A 21,578-nucleotide genomic window follows, 5' to 3' on the forward strand; every position below is an offset into this window, starting at 1 on the left:
AACTAAATTGACTTGAACTATCTCTTTAGTTCAAATGATATGTGCTTGCTTATATTTAGGCAATCTCTTGAGTAAAGTGACTCAACATGCAACTATTGTCATATCTTATATTGAGTCATCTAGTTAAAAAATATATATGTTGGGTGAATGCTTTGTATCTTAAAGAAACTAATGACCTTCCTTCAAGAAAGAAAAATGAGAAATTTCAACTTGAAGGATATCTTCATGTAAGATACACTAAACATTCACATGCAAACAAGAGAGAGGATCTTCTTCAGCCAAAAGTTCACACATAAGAAATCTAGTTTGGCTTGAAGAACATATAATGAATAGGTAATTTAGATACCTTTCTCACAAATTAGTTGAGCAAAGTCAGTAACTTAAACCTTATTATGGCATGATTAAATTCTTTAATTATTAATTTTTGATATCATATCTATATGTGTATTGACTGACTTATGCTTTTGAAAATTGTTTCATGGTTTGCCCAAACTAAATGATTTCTTAGCCTATATCATAACCATGAAATACACAAGTATATGCTTAAAATTTTGGATGTAAAATAACTTGTGAGAAGTTATGAATCCATGAGCATAATGAAAATGTTGTTTGCATAATATACATCTATATGATACATAAGATTATCTCTTTATTCTACTCTTTCATGTAAATTACTTGAGAATGACAAAAAGAGAGAGAGATAAAGAAAAGAAAATGGACATTGTTCAAGAGATGAAAAATCTGAGCAAAGGCAAGTACTTCAATCTTAAGGAAAAGCAAAACAAGCATAATATATTCGGCACATTTGGAAGGGATAAAATCTATAATTAATTACACTCAAACAGGGAGAGTTTGGAGTGAACATTTTAACCTTTCTATATTGCTCATCATAGGGATGGTGCCAATGGGGAGGCTAGTGGTAGTACCCGGCACTATTTGACCCAACTATTTGGTGTAGGGCATATTAGGGACGGCACAAGAGGGAGGCTAGTGGTAGTACCTCGTGCCCCTTCCCAACTCCACCGGATAGGGAGCAAATAGAGTATAGAGCATAAGAAAGTAAAAATGAAAGACAAAGTTAATAAAAGTATATAAGAAGAATCAAGTCAATTTTTTAAACACTTGAAAACATACTTTAAGGATGAAATCAGTGCAAGATTATATATAAATAGGGGGAGTTTATTTGAAAAGGAATAGATTTTGATTCTTGACATGCTTGTTCTTAGTATTTTAATGCATGACTCAACACATGATATATTTTGCATATGGTATGATGTCTTGATTTATGGGTTCTCAATATTTTGTAATGCTCCATGCTTGGACAACTTGATTGAATGTTTGGAATATTACATAAAATTTTTGTTTGGCATTATTGAAAAGAAATTTTCAGATTGGTTGTTAACAATCATCATTAAAACCTGAAAGTTGAATAAAGAAGAAGAGAAGGATATCTCTATCTAGGAAAAATAAATTGATTTTATTCTATCCTTCAACTTGCCTAAATTTGGTATATAATGTTCAAATTCGTACCAAAACTCAACATTTAATACAAAGATTCTGAATATGCTCTTATATGTTTGAAATATGCATTTTCAATCGTAATCATTTAAGATGAGCTATAATGTGGAAGATACATATCTCAAAGTATGATTTTGAAAGCCTCAATTGAAAATCCTATGTAATTCAGAATCTGATTTTGTATACAAGCTTAAACTCAATATGATTTCTAAATAAAATCTTAATGTAAGAAAAACAAAATTAATTCTGATGCCTTTGGTTGATTGCTCCGATACGCATCCGAAACATATCATTTCTTATCTTCAAAGTGTACTAATATTGGTCCAAATTGTGTGTCTTTCGATGATCTTGATTGCAAACAAAAATTTCTAAATATATAATTTTATTTTGATATTAAAAAGATTTATTGTGTTTCATGAATACATTGGTGAAAAACTATGATTAAGAAATTGAGTTCTATAAATATATATACCTCAATGATCATCTATATGTTTTTCTCTCCTACATTCTTAAAGATTTCCATCAGAATATCAATAGAGTGAATGATCTTAAAACTAGAAATATTTCAGTTCACTCAAATGACTCTAAAAGAAAGAAAATGTAAATGCTTTTGAAAGAAATTGAGCTTCAATTGAATCATTTTCTGATTAATACTTTTATACATTTTCTCTAAGATTAGGAGAAAGCATAACTTGTTCTTAAAGGATTAGAAAGAGTGATTACTATAAATTCTGAATAATTCTAGATCACTCTACATTCTTGATATTACAGAATTTCAGTGTTATTCACGTTTATCACTAAAATCTGAAATTCAACAATTTAAAATGATTAAAGAAGAATGCATCTTTTGAGGGGGAGCTTTAGATATTCAGTATCCTATCCCAAAGACACTTTATTTTGATGCATACTTTGAATTTTATGGATTGATTTTGATGAACCTCCTTATATTGCAAGACATGCTTTAGTTACCTTGAGATGAGTTCTATAAAGGTTGTCTTATCTCAAACCTTGAGTCTTATGAAAATAAGCTGAAACTTATAGAAAATATATTTTTGAGATTGACAATTTTGTTGAACATTATCTTAGGATTCTAAACTCTTAAATGGAATGATCAATTGAGGGGGAGAAAGAAAATTTCAGAAGGAGAGGTCTTATGGAACTTAATTACATGAATCTATAGGAGAGGGAAAGAATACTAAATAAAAAGTGATTCTAATACTCTCCAATATGTATCATCTGAAATTTAAATCTGAAAATCTTTATGATACACCTTGAGGCGTGTTATTTGGTTAGTATATCTCATGCATCACTCTTGAACCAAATTGCAAATCTTAAGAGCCTCTAATTTAATGAAAAAGGAGGAGAATAATGTGTTAAATTTTCTTGAGTATCTCTTAGAAAATCTATTTTTTTTTAAACTTCACTAATGAGCTTTAATTGGCTTGCTTTTTGGAACTTCAATTTTGTGCAAATTCATTATTTTATGTATCAAATTGTGCTTATTTTCTAAAGAAATAAAAGAAAGTCTTTAAAAGAGCTCAAAGATGTATCAAAAATTGCATAAACTCATATTTTGGTATTTGTGCCCCAATGCTCTTATTATCATAAAAGAACTTTGAAGTCATTAAGAATTAATGATCCAACATGATGATATGTTTTTTCAAATATATAAGTTTTGATCTTTTACTCTGAAAATTAATTAAATTACTCTCATGTTGATAAAATACTTAATAGATTGGGCAAAAGGTCTTAAATGAACAAGCTTTCATACTTAGTGAAGAGAGGTTAGATTTTCACTCATATTTTTCCTTGAATATCATTTGTGGTACTTCTTGAATTAACTTAAGAAAGATTCCACCTACACTTGCTTAGAAAACTATCTGTGGTATCACATTCGATGTGTTCTGCTCTGAAATTATCTTAATTGGCTCTGATCTATGCTCATTAATCTGATTCTAATATTATTGCCTTGAGTTATATGATTCATATCCTTGCAATAATTTGACTTGCAAATCAGAGTACAATAAGGAAAAGAAATATATGAGCATTCTGATCTTTGTGCTTAATGTTTCACTATCTTTTTGATGTTGTCAAAAAGGGGGAGAAATATCTAAGTATATGCTCATAATGCCTTTATGCTTTGAATTGAATACAAATCAGCTTAAATTGAAATATGTTGATTATGTTAAGCTGATTAAATCTAAAGCATTATCATGAAGTATGTTTTTTTTTTTAAATATATATGTTTTCTACTTCATGCAACTTAGCTATGTATTACTTCTAAAAAAAAATAATATCTTTTATATTGCATATACTCCAAGTTTTGTCATCATCAAAAAGGGGGAGATTGATGACCCAAAGATTGATTCATAGATTGATTTGATGATCACAAAACCTTGAAGTATAGACACTAATGTTTATGTTGCAAGGAGAAAGATATTTATTTTGCAAGGAACATAGCAAGTTGGAAGAACACAAGAAGGCCTCCAAAGCTCTCAAGTTGGAAGAAAGCTACAATTTATTGGCCCAAGCTTAAAGTTCAAAGGATTCAATTTGGAAGAGTAAAATCAAAGGAAAAATTCAAAAGAATAGTCTTCGAGTCGACTCCTGAGGATTTCGAGTCGACTCCAATGTTTACCGAGTCGACTCCGTAGAAGTTTGAGTCGACTCCTAGGAGTCACAGGCAGAAAAGTCAGAGAGCAGTTTTCGGGTCTGAGATTCGAGTCGACTCCAGTGGAACGCGAGTCGACTCCGATGGTTGGTAGGTCGACTCCAAAGAAAGCAAGAGTCGACTCTCAGCGGAACACAAGGAAAAAGTCAGAGAGCGTTTTTGGGACTCTGAGATTCGAGTCGACTCCCGCATTGCACGAGTCGACTCCGAGACTCCGCGACCATCAACAGACAGAAAACCAAGTTACTGCCTCTGAGATTCGAGTCGACTCCCAGACAGTTCGAGTCGACTCCAAGGCAGCGCGACCCCAAAAATGCAGAGGATCAGTTTTCGGGCTCTGAGAGCCGAGTCGACTCCAAGAGAATCCGAGTCGACTCGAGGAAGAAAATCAGAAAGTATGTCCTCTGGATTCATGGGATGAGCCGACTCCAAAGATGCCAAGTCAGCTCCAGATGTTGGCGAGTCGACTCCGGGTTAAGTCGAGTCGACTCCCAGTCAAGGCATGCACTTTAATTCAAATTTGGAACAGTAGCCGAGTCGTCTCCAGTAAAGCACGAGCCGACTCCTGCAACAAGCGAGCCGACTCCTGATCGCGCGAGTCGACTCCGATCCCAACGGTAACATTGTCAGGAAATGCAGACTGTGTCCAACGGCTCTTTTTCTTGTCTCTAACGGCTATATTCTTGTTTCCACGCCATCTAAAGCTATAAAAACAAGAAGAGAGCTAGGGGAGAACTCATGGAAGTGGGAGAAAACATTTAGGGAAGAGATTCCAAGGGAAATCTCCCATAAGCACAATAAGGGCCATTCAAAGTGAAATAGAGAGAAGAAGAGCTTCCAAGTGTATCCCAAAGCTTCCTCTCCATCCGTGTGCTGCCGCGGTGATCCTCTACTTCGTGCCAAATCAGAAGAGGGTCAAGTAAAGAAGAAGTCGAGCTCCTCCATCTTCAAAATTCGTTTGAGGGCTTCTCTTTACTCTATTTGTTTATATTGTTATATTTGCTTGTTTAAGAAGCTTTGATTTGTTTTTATTCTTTGTTTTAATATCTTGTAACTTGATTCAATCAAGGGATTGAATCAAGGGGTTAAAGGTTTGTTGGTGAGCCAAAGGGAAAACCAACGGTGTAAGGTTTGTTGGTGAGCCAAAGGGAAAACCAACGGGGTTTAGGTTTGTTGGTGAGCCGAGGGTAAAACCAACGTGTAAGGGTTCGATTGTGATCCCGGGAAAACAATCTGGGGTGGTTCTAGTCGGTGAGCCTGGGAAAACCGACCGAGTTCGTTGTGACCTCGTAAAACAACAAGTTGGGTTGTGAGCTTGTAAAACAACCGGCTGTAATCTGTAGGATTATAGTGAAATTCCCAAGAAGTCTTGGGGAGTGGATGTAGGTGCTGGGGTGCACCGAACCACTATATGTTTGTTGTGTTTGTAATGCTTCTGCTTATTGTCTAACTAACACACTCACTTACTTAGATAAACTGCTTGCTTAACTCTTATCTGGACATCCTTTAGTTGCAAGCATATTTAATCAAGTCACATTCTATACATCAAACTGTTGCTAAGTTTAACTTTCACTGCGCATATATACAACTTAGCATAATTAATCAAAAAGTACTAGAAGTAGTTTAAAAGTTTTAAAAAACCCAATTCACCCCCCCTCTTGGGTTGTATCTACTGGGCAACATTTTGGATCATGAATATTATTATATTATATACACATGATTATAATGATGTAGAAAGATGCATAGAAAAATAAAGTTTGCAGCATGATCATGAGTTTTATTTAGCATGATGCCATTATTCACTTTCCAATGTATCTATGAGAAAAGATTTATGAAAAGCATGATATGTTTTAAGAACTCTCAGATCGCTATGCACGACCCCCGCCAGTGGGTAACAGTAACTAGGCATATGACCCCCGCCAGTGGATAAAAGTAACTTAGCTTTATGACTCCCGCCAGTGGGTAATAGTAACTGGAAGATGACCCTGCAGTGGTAAGGGCCCTGCCGTTGGAATAAGAGCCACTACAAGAAAATTGGGCATTACCGACGCTTTTTTTGGCCTTTAGCGACGCTTATAAGCATCGGTAAAAACCATCCCGACGCTTTCCCAAGCGTCGGTAAAGCGTCGCCTATGCTACAGTGGGGAAAATATTTTCCGACGCTTTGAAAAGCGTCGGAAATTAGCGACGCTTTTTAGCGACGCTTTAAAGCGTCGTTAAATGTGATTTTAACGACGCTTTAAAGCGTCGTTATAATATTATTTTTTTAAAAAAAATTTCTTGATTTCAACGACGCTTTAAAGCATCGTTAGAATATTTTTTTAAAAAAAAATTCGTAATTTTAACGACGCTTTAAAGCGTCGTTAGAATATTATTTTTTTAAAAAAATTTCGTGATTTTAACGACGCTTTAAAGCGTCGTTAGAATAGTATTTTTTTAAAAAAAAAAAATTTCGTGATTTTTTAGATGGCGGACCTAAATCTTTGATGAAAAATTTACCCCATGCAGAGATATCAAGAAGAACCAACTAAAAGACAGAGGAAAAGAGATCAGATTAATTTGATGTAAACAACAAAAACAAATTCATTTCAGTCTACCGAACAAAACCTTCTTGACTTGATGTTAAAGATCCCAGAACAATAGCTTAAGTCGTCAGGTTTAAAGAGAGAGGATTCCCTGTGGAGAAAAAAAAAAAGCAGATATCTTTGCAAGTTTTGGTACCAATGGGGCCTTCTTTTTGATTGAATGGTTAGAGTAACTCAAGAAGATTTGGAAACCATCCCTTAGAATATCTCAGGAATATATATGTATACATATTATGAAAAGGGTAAAAGAAAATAAAAATGTCAAAAGCTGCAATAGCAAGTAGTACAAATTGTGTGACAGGGCATTATGATTTAAAGTATTAATGAGACATACCACATAATTCTCAAACACCAACCGAAAAGTCAAGCATTCATGACACATCTAAGTTACCAAGATGGTTCAAAAATTTATCGCCAACAACTATATGTATTGTATGGCTGATTTGCTTTGAATCTACCTATATTAATCAGCAACACCCATATGAGGTGTTTTCAAATGTTAATGCTCTCTCTTTGCAAGGTCCAACTGAAGTATGACAAAAGTAATCACTCATTCCATATCCATCTAATCGAAAAGTGAAGAACAACACAAGTGTCTACTTTCCATAAAAATGTTCAGATAAAATATGATGTCATAACCAATGTGCATAGTGATTGCAGATAATATGTGGCAAGCCAAATAATATTCATTGCCACAGTATCCAACAATCAGGCCCATTACTCTAAACATGACCAAGGTGATCATCATCATCCTCCTCCTCCTCCTCCTCATCAGCTTGGTGTTGCCTCAACAAAATACCTGGGAACTATACGTCATCAGTTCAAATCATAAAGACAGAGGAAAAGAGATCAGATTAAATTGATGTAAAACTAAACAAGTTCATTTACCTTGTTACCGAGATAACCCATTAAACCTCTGCCAACACAAGATACCTTCAAGTTCTTTACATCGTCTCTAATTTCACTCCTCACCCATACTGTGAGAAATATCCCAACCATCTGCTTACTTGCCACCGAACAGTACCTGGCATTGTCCCAAGTTCAAATTTAAGACTATTTCAGCAACGGCAGAGGCTTGAGCATAGAGAACAAAGTGTAAAGTTAAATCATGATTGAAAAAGGAAGGAAAAGCTTTACATAGAGTTAGAAAAACATTAGACCAAAATTGTCAAAAAATTTATGAAAATTTAACAAGTCTTGCAAAGGGCTACCTAGATTTTCCTGATGGTCTCTCCCTCTCTTCCACTGATGAATCACCATAGCCATATGACATTGGTGAAAAAATGACTGTACTAGGTGACTCTATGCCAAAATTCTCATCATCAGATGACCCACACCATCTAAAATTGGGATCAAAATCACTTGGTCTGCTCCCAAAGCTGACACGTTCGCAGACACTGAATCGACGATCCAGCCTTGACTGTGGGACCATGATATCTCCATCAATTCTTAAACTGCGGCTCAGGGACTGGAACGACCGTCGATGAAGCAGCAATGAACTCTTTTGCCTCATTGCCGAACCCTCAAAGTCGGCATCAAGCTCAGCAATTGGATTGGGAGCAAAATAGACAAGCAATGGGAGGCCAATATTCATAATAGGGACCCCTTTGACTAAGTCAACAGCAGCAGCAGCATCAGAAACTGGCTAGCTTCGTTTAAAACTCAAACAAGTGAGACATTTACCTCTTCATCATCTTCATCCCCATCAAAATCCTCCTCATCAGCCTCCTGCATCATCAGATTATTGAAAAGTGCAGAAGAGTCTTAGGTGAACTCAGAAATGATGTTCGGTGAGAAGAAATATCAATATTTGACAAAAGAAAGAGTAATGGATGGAAGGGAGAACACTTGCATTATTAAAATATTTCAAAGGGTTGGGCCATAAATCTTCCTTGATAATCTCTGCCACCTGCATCAGTTTGTTGTAGAGGAAACTTTGGTATAAGTACTGGAAGTGCGCCAACTTTGGTATTGTACCAAACTTGCATAAATATTCCACGCTTGCGGCTTGCACAAACATTAAAGGTCATAAACCAAAATGATACATACATATGTATGTACTTTGCTCACATAGGTCATGTCACCATAAATAATAAGCTTGCACTACTTAAGTGAAAAATATCAGTTAAGCAGATAGTGAAGTTCCATACATGAGTTCATTAACTTCACACAGAGGAATAGAGGAAGCATGCCTATTTTACAATTGATCGTGGAAATAATCAAAGCCTAACATCTATATCTTCCATAAATGTCCAATATAGTATGTGATACACCTCATATAAGCTGCTCATGGCATCACCTCTTGTAGCCCTCACACAAGCCTTGAAGCACTATTGTTAAAAGTTCTTTCTAAGATATCATGCTAATGGTCCTCAAATAAGCTTATCAGAGCCAGAGTGTATTTTATGCATAAGATTCTCATGAATGCAAACATAACTAAGGTCTTAGATGTGTTAAAACATAAAAGAAAATAGTTACCCACTCACCATTCCTGATCCCAAACACCAACTTGAATAGCCATAAAACCTTCAATAAGTTTAATTATATTCAGATGAAGTTTGTCAAAGCTATATTGGCACATCAACAAGTCTATGCCCAACAAATTATCCAGAGGTAACTATCTGACATGCTTCAGATGGCATTTCAGGCACTATGAACATATCTCGTCAGTATTCTTTCAAAACTAGACATACCCAAACTATAATATACTGCAATCGAGAAGAACAGACAGTGCTATGCCATAAAAAGTAACACACAATCTTGAAACACTTCTTTCTAATACATTATTTGCTTATTAAATATATATCCAACTAGCCACGAGTGATTTATCACCTGATAACCAAGCCAAATGCTGTAGTGCAGAGTAGAATCCAAACTAAAACCAGGGAAGTCAGAAGTCCTAATTCTTAGCACCAGATCCATTTAGGCAATGCAAACAACTTTAATTCCTCCATTTAAGAGCACTAGTATCAACATTTATAAGTTACCAGAAACATAAGAAGCGAAACCGAAGGTGACCCTGAGAATCTAACTAGAAATCTATAGACCACAAAACAGATTAGATGCAAAGCAAATTTCATGTTAGTATGACACCATGACCAAAGAACCAAAAGTCTGTAATTCTTACAACTAGATGAATTCAAGAAATGGAATGAAGCTAACCAGAAGAATGAGAACCGGAGATCAAAGGGAAGCTGCAGTTCCTTGCCGGAGACCCAATCGAGGGCGACGGCAGCGTTGTCCCGCGTCCTCAGGCACTCCCGGCGGAAAGCGACGCGGGGGAGGGAGCGGAAGGGAGATGGGCCTCCGATGAGGGGAGGGTGAGAGGAGGAGAAGTTCTTGGAGGGAGATGGGGCTGCAAGGGTGGATGGAGAGGTGAGGAGGAGATGAAACTTACGAGATGGACGAGGGTCTTGAAACTCACAAACCCAGCCTCCATTTGCCTACATCCATGGCCGCTCATCTCGTCGGACCACAGCCCGCCCGCCGTCACCGCTGTATCCCCAGCTCGGAGGGGTAGAACACCTTTCTCGACGGCCATCGTCGTCCTCGAAGCTCGGAGGGGGAGGGGGATCCAAAGCAGAACAAGTTGGATTGGGGAGGAAGGAGGGGGGGATGGCGGCTGGGTGAAAGGGTTAGGGTTTGCTCCGCGTGCGAGAGAGAGAGAGAGAGACAGAGAAGGCAGGGGATCGGGGAGGAAAAAGGAGGGATCGGGGGCGGTGGGCCCCTATTGGCCTCCGACGACGCTTTAAAGCGTCGTCGTATCGTTTTGGCCTCCGACGACGCTTTAAAGCGTCGTCGTATCGTTTTGGCCTCCGACGACGCTTTAAAGCGTCGTCGTATCTAAATTTCACCGACGCTACCAAAACGCGTCGTCCAATTTCGGCCCCGCTCGAAATTTGCCGACGCTTTTTGTTAGCGTCGGCGGGGAAGAGTCGGCAAAACCGTATTTTCTTGTAGTGAGCGGCCATAGCTACACTACCATATGAGAGTATGAATTTCAAAGTATGGAATAATAGCAAAAGTTTTATGATGCATAATCATATTTATGAAATTGCATAAATGCACTTGCATAGTTTTATGACTGGTTGGATTATATGAAATGTTTACTTTATTACAAGCACAGATTTCAAAGCATGAATAATAACAGTACAGATTTCAAAGCATGAATAATGATAAGTACGGCTTTCAAAGTAAGAATAATGATGAGTACGGACTTTAAAGCATGGAATAAAGACAACAGGTTTACTTCTGATTTGATTATAGAAAATGCTTTCTTTGTTACAACCGTTAGTTTCTTAAAATAATGTATTAATATGAAAAATATTGTGCTTGATCTGATAAGATGATGCATGATTACTTACTGAGCTTTATAGCTCACACCCAGTTAATTTATATTCTTATAGAGGAATAGGAGATGCTAAAAGCAAAAAATGCGACATGCTTCAGGGTTATAGGGATAAAATGAAATATTAAATGTTGCTATTTTAGATACTTTGTAATCAATCCTTACTGATGAAACATTTGATGACATTCAAAATATAATTGTTCATAATTGATTTGAAGTTTTAAAGTGGTTGTGTGTTATTGTATGCTTAACTTTGCAATAGTACGGTCGTGTCATGATCCGAATTCGGGGCGTGACAAGAATGCTATTAATTTGATTGATCATTGACTTAGTAATATTTTTGATGCTGTAGTCATAAAGTTTAATTATCCGATTTGTATCCATATTTATATCCAGACTTTCGATAGCTGATTTGTATTCGTATCCATTTAAAATAAATATAAATATAAATTTTTGTATCCAACTAATATCTGTATCTATATCTATATTCATCAAACAAAACAAACATGAATATAGATATACCAGTATCCGATTCGTAGCTGATCTGACTTCAGCCCTATATTAGCTAATTGTTTTAGGAAGTCACCATGAGCTTATATTGATGACTAGGATTTAGGCCTGCCTTATTGTAATTTATTAATTTCAATAAATTTTGATGGGGCATGTTCACTTTTTTTTTTCAAAAAAAAAAAACAAAGATAATGTCAAGATACTACAAAAGACTGGTTATTACATGGGAAATTTAAGTAGATAATTTTTTCTGCAGAAATAATTTGTAAATTTACAAAAAACTGTGGCAGGGGAGGGGGAGAAATTTCAAAATTGTAAGGCGCGCTCAACTTTTATTCTAATATAATATAAAAAACAATAAGAACGAAACATTATCCGACTTTCAATACTTTATTCCGACGGAGTTAATTAAATGTGGAATTTATTTCAATATGCAATTTTGCTACATAATAATCATGTATGGATGCTCATCCATTTGATGGGAGAAAAAATTGTTTCTTTCAATTCGCACAGCTCAAATCTCAAAAAGAAATGTATTTCATAAAAAAGTTGAAAATAGAGTTTTTATCCTTTTTTTATTTTCAAAATGTAATGTATAATGATGATATATAGTCTCTATTTATGCCAGTAAAGTCATCTTTCATTTGTAAATTGAACTTTTTTCTATTCCAAGATGTCAAATTTTTTTAAACCTAGAAAAAATAAAATTACAAAAAATAAGTATTTAAATCTCAACTTCTACATTAACACTGGATTTTGTTATTTCACTAAATTTTCTATGTATAAAGAGTTATGCCCCAATCAACATTCCAAAAACCTAAATAATCTCGAATTTGGGTCATTTCAACCCAACTAAATGTAAATGCTAGTTACCATGTCATAAATCTTATCCCGAAACTAAATTAGAAGAGGGGAAAAAAAGAAGAAGAAGAACCCCTAAGTTATGGCCTTCAATAATTTTAATGTACAAACTATTTTTCTATGTGGTAGGTCTTGCTCACTAAACATTCCTCGGGAACACTTAGATTCTAAATAATAAAAAAGTATAAGTCTTGCAAACAATTTAGTGAAAGCTCAATCTATCATACCAGTCAATAAAGGATAGTCAAATTTAGAACACGCTAACTCTCTTAAAAGAAGGATTTGAGGCAATGAGCTATACAGCATGGTTTCCCTCCTCTAAATACCTCTAACGTTCAAATCCTACTAAATGGGAAATTCAATTATAGGTGACTTAGTCCAACTGCCAAGAAATTTACTAAGCCGGCACTTTCCATTTAAAATTCTTGATGGTTGAGTGTAGCACATCAAGGAGATTGACACCAACCTAACAGGATTATCGATCGTCACTGCATAGATCACATAAAAGATCAATCTAGGAAATGAATCCACAATTCTGTTTGCATTTTATATACACTGGGTATACGTCATCCCTATGCAACTAATGTTTTTGCCTTAATTTATTAATAAAGTGTAACAGATACAATCATGATTGGTTTGCTTCTCTCATGTGTTTCCCTCAAAGAAATTAAGAATTGAACTAAAATATTTACTTAAAATGGAACATGCCAAGTTGGTAGAGTAAGGAATTTGATCACTTGTGGAAGTAGATAACTAGGTTGGCTTCTAAAACAGTTACATTATAAATACATTATATAAAGAGTTTAGTGCATTACCTCGACGTTTCACGGGAAAATGTCATGCAACTTCCGACATGGAATTAATTAGCCATGAGCCTACCTTATCATAATTCTCATCATGGTGTTATGGGATTGAAGAGGAGCCGATCTACTCCATCCCTTTTGTCTTTTTTTTTTTTTTTTTTTTTTTTTGTAATACTCCATTTCTTGCTGTCATCACGAGGGTTTGTTTAGGATAGAAAGCACGTACCCCACCGAAGCAATGACGCCGCCCAGGTTTGACAACGTGCATATTAGTTTATTTATTTCAAATAATGATGACATAACAACCTAGAAATATTTAATACTGTTTTCAGCATCGAAGAATTTGCTATTGCCACCATGAGGTAAATCATGAAGAAAGAGAGAAGGAAACGAAAAAAAGAAAAAAAAGAGCTTCCGGTCAACCCTCCCTTGCGCACCACATCCTACGGCATGACAACCACTTACCTTTCTTACAGTTCCAGACTTTGATCGATGATAAAAAATTGACCAAGAAGTAGACTGGAAGTTGCAGCAATACTCAAGATTCTCAATTTTTCCTTAACAAGACGAGATTGTTGTCAAAGAGCCTGAGCCAGCCGGGTAACCTCTCCATCGATGACCGGAAAAAGACGCCCTCCAGAATAAATCCCATTCCCCCTCATTGCTCCCCCCCAGCTCCCTTCTAGAAGGACTAGAATTCTCAGCTTCTGACCAAGTAAATACAAAAACGTAGGGCTCGCCAGACGTCCACGTGTCATCCTTTGAAGTCAAACGGGCGAGGCAAGCCAGCTCTTGACTGCAACCTTCTTCTTTGCCAACCTCCACGCCACCGCCCGCCCATATAACTATCCCCCTCTTCCCGCGCCATCGCCTGCTAAACTACAAGCACAACTCCAATGGAGACCAATCACAGTCGTTCGATCGATGTGCCCACTGGTGGCCCACCATTCGACTTCCGTCCGATGCTTCCAATCGTAGTGGTATTGCTTCTGGTCGCCCCCCTGTGCGCCGACGCCCAACCGTCGGTGTCCACCTCCGACGGTACCTACAAGACCAGCTTCAATCCTTCTTTAGTGATCCTCATCGTCGTCTTCATCTGCGCTTTCTTCTTCATGGGCTTCTTCGCCGTCTACATCCGCCGCTGCGCCGGCGACCACTCCGCCATCTCCGCCCTCACCGCCGCCGCGCCCGGCGGCGCCGTTGGCGGCGGGAGGGGAGCCGAGCGGGGGCTCGACCCCGCGGTGCTGGAGACGTTCCCGACCATGGAGTACGCGGCGGTGAAGAAGGTCAAGGGCGGGAAGGTCGGCGCGCTGGAGTGCGCGGTGTGCCTGTCCGAGTTCTCGGACGACGATACCCTCCGACTGCTTCCCAAATGCTGCCACGTGTTCCACCGCGACTGCATCGACGCCTGGCTAGCCTCCCACGTCACCTGCCCCGTCTGCCGCTCCAACCTCGCCGACCCCGCCGCGCCCGTCGAGGCAGAGGCGGAGCCCGAGACCGACGCCGCCGGCGACGCTGGCGCCCCGGTTCCGCCGGATCACGTGGCGATCGACGTCGAGGGGGAGGAACGGAAGGCGGAGGGGACGGATCTGGGTCCCACCGCGAGGCCGAAGCCGCCAGCGGGAGGGTTCCGGCGGTGGAACTCGGAGGGGCGGGCGGCGGAGGGGGAGCACGACCGGTACACGCTCCGGCTACCGGAGCACGTGCAGCGGGAGCTGGAGGCCGCCGGGAGGCTCCGGCGGGCAGCTAGCGTCGCAGAGTACCCGCGCGCCGGCGATGCGGGATCGAGGAGGGGGAATCGCGGCGGCGTGGGGCGGTTGTGGCGGAGCGGGCGGGCGGGGAGGTCGGGCCGATGGGGATTCTTCTTGAGGACGTTCTCCGGGATGAGGAGGGGGGAGGGGGAGGCAGCGGAGGGGTCGAGCAAGCGGGTGTTCCCCGCCGCCCGAGATTCGCTCGACGGCGTTGGCGGAGGCGGAGCCGGAGGTTCGAAGTCCGGATCCACGGCGGAAGGGGCCGAACCGTCGGGTACGGCGGGACCGGACCGGGTTTAATCGCCCGGTGATTTTGTTTATTATTAATTTTTTAAATGATAAAATTTGCTGCTTTTGTGAATTACGTGGCAGAACTGAGGCCGCGTGATCTTTACAAAGGTATATGTATATCCTATCGAAGGTATACATATTAAAATTTTAGCTTATCACGACATTGGTGGTCGGCAAGCAATCAAAACTCAAAAGCAGCTTGGCTGGGTATTGTGTACGCAGATAGAATCATGCAAAAGAAAGCTTTGGCTCGAAGGAAATTATTACTGGGATCGAGAAGAGATGTTCAGTTATGTTCCGCATCTAATAATGTCCACATCTAAATAGTGAATCTAGTTGGTTGGCACTTCTTTAACCGACCATTACACGTATTTCATAATATATATATATATATATATATATATATATATATATATATATATATATATATATATATATATATATATATATATATGATATATTCTACTTTTATCCTTGAACAATCACTATTTATATATATATATTCATCTTGTTTTTGCACTGGTACCACTTCTACTAAAATTTTTAACGAATGCTGTTAAAATTATTTTTCTACGTATCAAAGAATACAATTATGCTTTTATACTAATATTCTAAAACTAGAGCTATAATTTTTATAAATTTTTCAGAGGTATCGATATAAAATGGATGAGACGGGTATTCTTGCAAAAACAAAAAGACTCGGCGGGTATATATGTAAATAGCATTTCTTGAAAGTTAAAATACATAATATGCTATAATTGCAAGACTATATAAGTCTGAAGATTAGGATAAGGTTAGCTGTATTTTAAATCTTATGCATGCCTTGACTAGACTCAATCCATTGATTTCCCACTTGGTTGAAGGGTGAGTAACCTTTCAGCATCATTACTCGACATGCTTTATGCTGTATGACTGCTCTTGAATCACTGCATACCGATGTAATTTGGGACGTATATGCTCCATGTTTGGTGATAGCTCAAACTTGACCTGTTTTATAATCAATTTAATCTCAAATCGATCTTTATTGTCACGCTTCTTGGAATAAGTATATATATACAACCGTATATTTAATTGGTTGCCAATCAAAAAGGCGATTACACACAAGAGATGTGCTTCTCCATTGTTAATCTTCAAAGCGTATGTGGGCTACCGTCAGATGCTGTACAAAGATCAAGGGAAGAGCTTCGTCACTGCTTGCACTGTGGATAGAATGGAGGAGACGTCGAACCCCAGCGATTTTGAGAAGGGCATGGGGGCGACTTGCAATGGCAGCTCGCCCCTCTATCTGGCGAGAATGCGATCAACCCTTATTTCGAAAGAAGACGAGTTCTACTGATAAGAGCTCTCTGCCATTTCATGGACTGCTGAGGATCACCTTAATGCTCCACCAAACAGGCCCAAGGCCATGGAAAAATGGACTCGAGTTTCAGTTCCCTGGTTGCAAAATTTGGTGACTCTGCTCGGTAGCCTGGAACTCTGTTCTGTGCTCCTTAACCCTCCGTTTGAGAGTTTTGGGGAGAAAAAAAAAAGAAAAAAAAATTTAATGAGGAGGGAAAAGAAAAGAAAGGAATCAAATAGACTTTCCTCTCCTCTTATTTGGGAGTTTTAGGAGGAAAGAGAAAATACTTTCCTTCCTTTTATTTGAGAGGTTGGAGAAAAAAAAGAAAAGAAAGCATACATTTTTAACACTTTTACTAAAATACCATTATTATAAAAAGGGCATGCTTATGAGTAGAGGTGCAAATAGATCGGGTCGGACCGGATCATAAGTGCCGGGTCAGCTGAAAGTGCAGCTGTGGAGATGGAGCTCTGTAGAGGTGCAGCAAATGGATATATGGGATGGAGATGACATATGAAAAGTTAAAACAAAAGATGCCCTAGGATATATTTGTCCTTTTAATTTGGTACTTCTTTAAGTTAAAGGTAAAATATGTATTATAAAAAATTTATTAAGTTCCAATTCCTTTCTCTCCAAATCCTCCCACTTATAGGAGGAAAGAAATGAGAGAATTGGAGCCAAAAAATTTTCCTCCTGTTCCCTCCTTTTCTTTTCCTTTTCCTCCACTAAAAAACTCCCAAACATCAAAATTTTTAATTTCCCCTTTCAATCTATTCCTTTCTCCTCAATTCCAAGTTTTAAATGAAATGCATTTTGTTTTCCATAAATTATGTAAGTTATTAATAGATAAATAAGAAAATATTTTTTTAGACAAAGCAATAACAATATACATATGCATACATATAGCATACATTTATTAATAATTTATTGGTATTTTTTGGACTACTCAAGTTGAGCTTGAGTAAGTTTGGACAAGCTCTAACCCAACTTATTTGTCAAATTGAGCTATCCCAAATTGAGTAAAATAGTGAGCTTCGCAACAAGGTTGGGGGGGTATCTTTCATGCCAAAGAACAATCCTTTGCATGAATTCTCCATTGGATCATCTACCAGTCGCTTTGAGATTTATGTATATGGATGAATGATGAAGTTGATATGTGCGATGGGTAATTCAATTATGGATTTATACGAAAGAAGATAAATTCTTTCGTTTGAAAGACACACCCCCAACCCTTCGTAGCGTTGGCAGCTCTATCTATAGGGGTCTACCCAATTCATTTACTAGAGCTAGCATGGCCGAGCATGCAAAATTAAGGTGTGAATGGCTCTGATGATGAGTTGAAGAAAACATAGTTCTTCTCCCACGAGCGACTCTAAAGAAGATGATTCTTCTCTCATAAGGCTACCGTTAAAAAACCAGGTTTCAAGGCCCATAGAACCAGCGCAGGTAGCACAAACCTCTTGCGTGTGGAAATATCACGGCACAATGCATAAAGGTTTTTGACCACCTTTTGTGCATGATAATGTAATTATAAGTTACATCTTCCCACCGTTTTGCTGAAAAAAAAATGTAACCATATGTTACTTCAGATGCAATAGAAACTGTCACCAAAGCGAGTAGAGCACTTTTCCTCTAATTACTGGTGAAAAAGGGATTATTAGTCTCTAATATTTTTTTCGCCTTAAGATGGCGAAGTTGCCGAAAAGTTGATGACTACTACTAAACCTCACATGAGGGGATACAAGTGCCCATAGAAGTAAGCTACACCTCACTGAGTTGAAATATGTTACAATATGCTTCGTGCAGGGAACATACAGCTAATCATGCCAGAAACAAGCTTAATGTTTTTGAAGGACCCAAAGAAAAAGTAAATATTCCTCTTAGCCAAGGGTGCAAGTTGGGTTGACCAAATCTTGACCAGCTCACTGAGCATCCTTCGGTTGAGATTTAAATGTGGATTGGGTTTAGACTCAAACATCAAAATCTAATCTTTAGTACCAACCTGAATCCAACCCTAGCCCAACCTAAACCTAATTCAACCCAAACGAACCAACTTAACCTGTCCTGGCCCAATATATAAATAATTAAATAAATCATATTTATATTTCGTATAATTACTTATATATTTAAATAATTGCATTTAATTTTAGTAAATTATATATAAGTGTGTAATAAAATTTATCAATGATTAAGAAGTTAATTTAACAAATATTAATTTATTTATAATTGTTCTAAATCTTTTCTTTACTTATAATTTGACTTGATATAACTTGATTAATATGACGTAACCCAACTCAACCTGACCAGTCCAACCTAATCTAGTCCTCTCCGAATTTAGCTTATAATGGTGTTGGATTAAATTTGGTTAGAGAAATTCCAAGATAAGACTGGGGGGTGTTAGGGTTGAGAGACTGTTGAAATGGCCTAACTTTGCCCTCAACCCGACCCAACTCATTAAAGCTGCATAATAGTGAACATCAGAATGTGGGTATTTTAGAATGTCTTAATAAATTTCCTTTATTACCATGTGAACTGGGTCATGCCCAATGGTGCCACTTTGCTCAGTAATTAAAGATTCTAGATTTGAGGCTTGGGGACATAACCAAAATTCTAAATTTGGATAATTATAGAAGACTATGCTATAACTAGTATATCCGCCTGCAGAGATCTAGTATTCGGATAACTTGACAGAAAGTCATCCAGTAGGTTGGGCCGAGTAAGCCGGGGTTGACATGGGAATGCAGCTTGCGATTGAAGGCCAAAGTCCAGGCTTGAACAAAACTATACCTATAACAATAATAACCTACATTTTAGGCTCGTGGGTCGGCCTGAGTGGCCGTGCCCAGCCTAACCCATAGCATTCAAGTCCTGGGGGCTTGTGGGCCAGCACAAAAAAGCTAGGCCCAAGCTCGATCATTCCCTGTGGCACAATGCAGATGGAGAAGAAGACTACCATCATAGTCTTCTTCCTTCGCTAATTCCTGTGGAAATCGGAGTTATCCGGGGCAATCCGAGTTCGACACGAACTCTAGGATCACACTTATTTAACACTCCTGCACCTCCTCTAATTTCCACCACTAGAATCATCGGATATCGCCGTCGATTCTAAGTTTGCTTCTTTGAGTCTCCTCCCTGAATCCTCACTAAAAACCTCACCAAAAGCTTCACCGGACTGGGGTAAGAGTTTCTTGTCTTCTTCTCCTTCCTTTTTTTTTGGTATTTTAACTTTGATTCACCCCGATTTGGGCTACTAATGCCGAAATTTGATCCAAAATAGGGGTGCCCTGTTTTGGCTTCTTCCTCTCGTGCTCGCCGCCGCTGGCCGTCAGGATTTCTGACCTTCGCCACCTCCCGAGAGTTCTAAGATCATGTGGCTGTTGGTCAAGGAGATCGATCATGATCTAGGCTGAGTTACCATAAATCAACCCATGTTATCTCTCGATTTTCCACCCTTTTTTACGTCGGCCGACCACCGTCGCCAGTGGTGCCACAATCGAAGGGCCACCCTAGGCCGTCGTTGCCGGAGACTGGGCTACTTTGGTCTGCCACCCTCTAATCTAAGAAAAGGAAGGGAGAAATGGACTCTCCCCAATTTTGGAAAAAAAGAGAGTTTTCTCTCTCCTCTTTCTTCTCTCTCTTTTTCTCTCTCCTCCCTCTCTTGATTACTCTTTCTTTGTTTTTTTCTCTATTCGCATGATTCTATGGACCCTACAGGAGGTTTCCAGATGTTTTCGTTGCGGACTCAGGTCAACCCCAGTCTTGGACTAGTGTCGCTACGACCACCCATCGCCCTAGCTTTATCGCAACCATTGTCGAGCACCTCTAGACTCTCTCATCATGAATCCCCATTTTGTTATATGTACTATGGTATGATTCTTGTTTCATGATTCGACTAGTTTAATTAGCTAGAGTTGACCGACTCGAATTGTCGGACGCTACTACTATTCGACCCTATCCGTCCTGCACCTGACCGTTATCAGCTACCATTGGACCCTCGGTGGATGCTAGTAAGCAGGTTTGACTTTTTTTTAATAACAAGTTTGATTCTGTAGAGAGAGAGTTATCTACGCAAGAAGGTTCTGTTCAGGGTACTCTGCACCTCAGCTCATAGACCGTGAAGTGGGTTAGTGATCATTGTGTTAGTCATTCTTCAATAGAGGTAGGAATCCATGTACTTGAATCACCATATATACATATATGTTTATTGGTTTGTATCGTTGATTTGCATTGTAAAATTTGTATCAGTTTGGCAAATGATGATATGTTTTTATACAAATTCAAGTACAAATATATTTATGTGGTTATTATACATATCAGATATTGAGAACATGATTATGTGAACAAAAATACCTTGAAGTTGAGATAAATTTATTATATATATAATAATTGATTTGACAAGAGTAACAGATAAATCAGAATGATAAAATATAGTTTGGACTAACCTCGTCATAGCGCCCATGGGCTGACATATGGAAAGCCTCCATGAGTTTATGCATGGAATGCCCCCACGGGCTATAACGTGGGCCAGATAGCCACCACGAGCTATCATGTGGGTTGGATAACCTCTACTGGCTATAACATAATACGATATTAATCTGGGACCGAGTCATGATCTTAATTAGTCCACAGTCGAAAAAGAAAATCGATAAAAAACCTTAAAATCAAGTTAATGAGAAACAGATGACATGACATAAGAAATTATTGTTGAACAACTGGTTATATATGATATATATATATATATATATATATATATATATATATATATATGTGTGTGTGTGTGTGTGTGTGTGTGTATATTTGTATATATGTGCTCTTTGAAAAGATAATAATGAGAACTTATGTGCATGTTGTTATGAGTTTTATACTATTGATATGATATTTATTTATTTGGTATAATTAAT

The 21,578-nt window shown here is 38.3% G+C and overlaps 1 protein-coding gene and 1 long non-coding RNA gene across 2 annotated transcripts; one reads left to right on the plus strand and one right to left on the minus strand.

The window, feature by feature from the left end:
- Positions 1-7,374: 7,374 nt before the first annotated feature.
- On the minus strand, positions 7,375-8,286 carry LOC149753494 (uncharacterized). Its single transcript, XR_016395584.1, has 2 exons — positions 7,986-8,286; positions 7,375-7,798 (listed from the first exon to the last, which is right to left on the minus strand). It is a non-coding gene; the product is annotated as an uncharacterized LOC149753494 (long non-coding RNA).
- A 5,309-nt stretch (positions 8,287-13,595) lies between these two features.
- On the plus strand, positions 13,596-15,631 carry LOC103717978 (E3 ubiquitin-protein ligase ATL31-like). The gene has a single exon (XM_008806574.6). The coding sequence runs from the start codon at positions 14,193-14,195 to the stop codon at positions 15,345-15,347; it is 1,155 nt and encodes a 384-aa protein (XP_008804796.2). The 5' UTR covers positions 13,596-14,192; the 3' UTR covers positions 15,348-15,631.
- Positions 15,632-21,578: the final 5,947 nt, after the last annotated feature.

The sequence above is a fragment of the Phoenix dactylifera genome, chromosome 5 (genome assembly GCF_051530095.1).
Source record: "Phoenix dactylifera cultivar Ajwa chromosome 5, Ajwa_hap1_PhDact_Kaust_v1.1, whole genome shotgun sequence".
In the NCBI taxonomy this organism is placed as follows: Eukaryota; Viridiplantae; Streptophyta; class Magnoliopsida; order Arecales; family Arecaceae; genus Phoenix; species Phoenix dactylifera.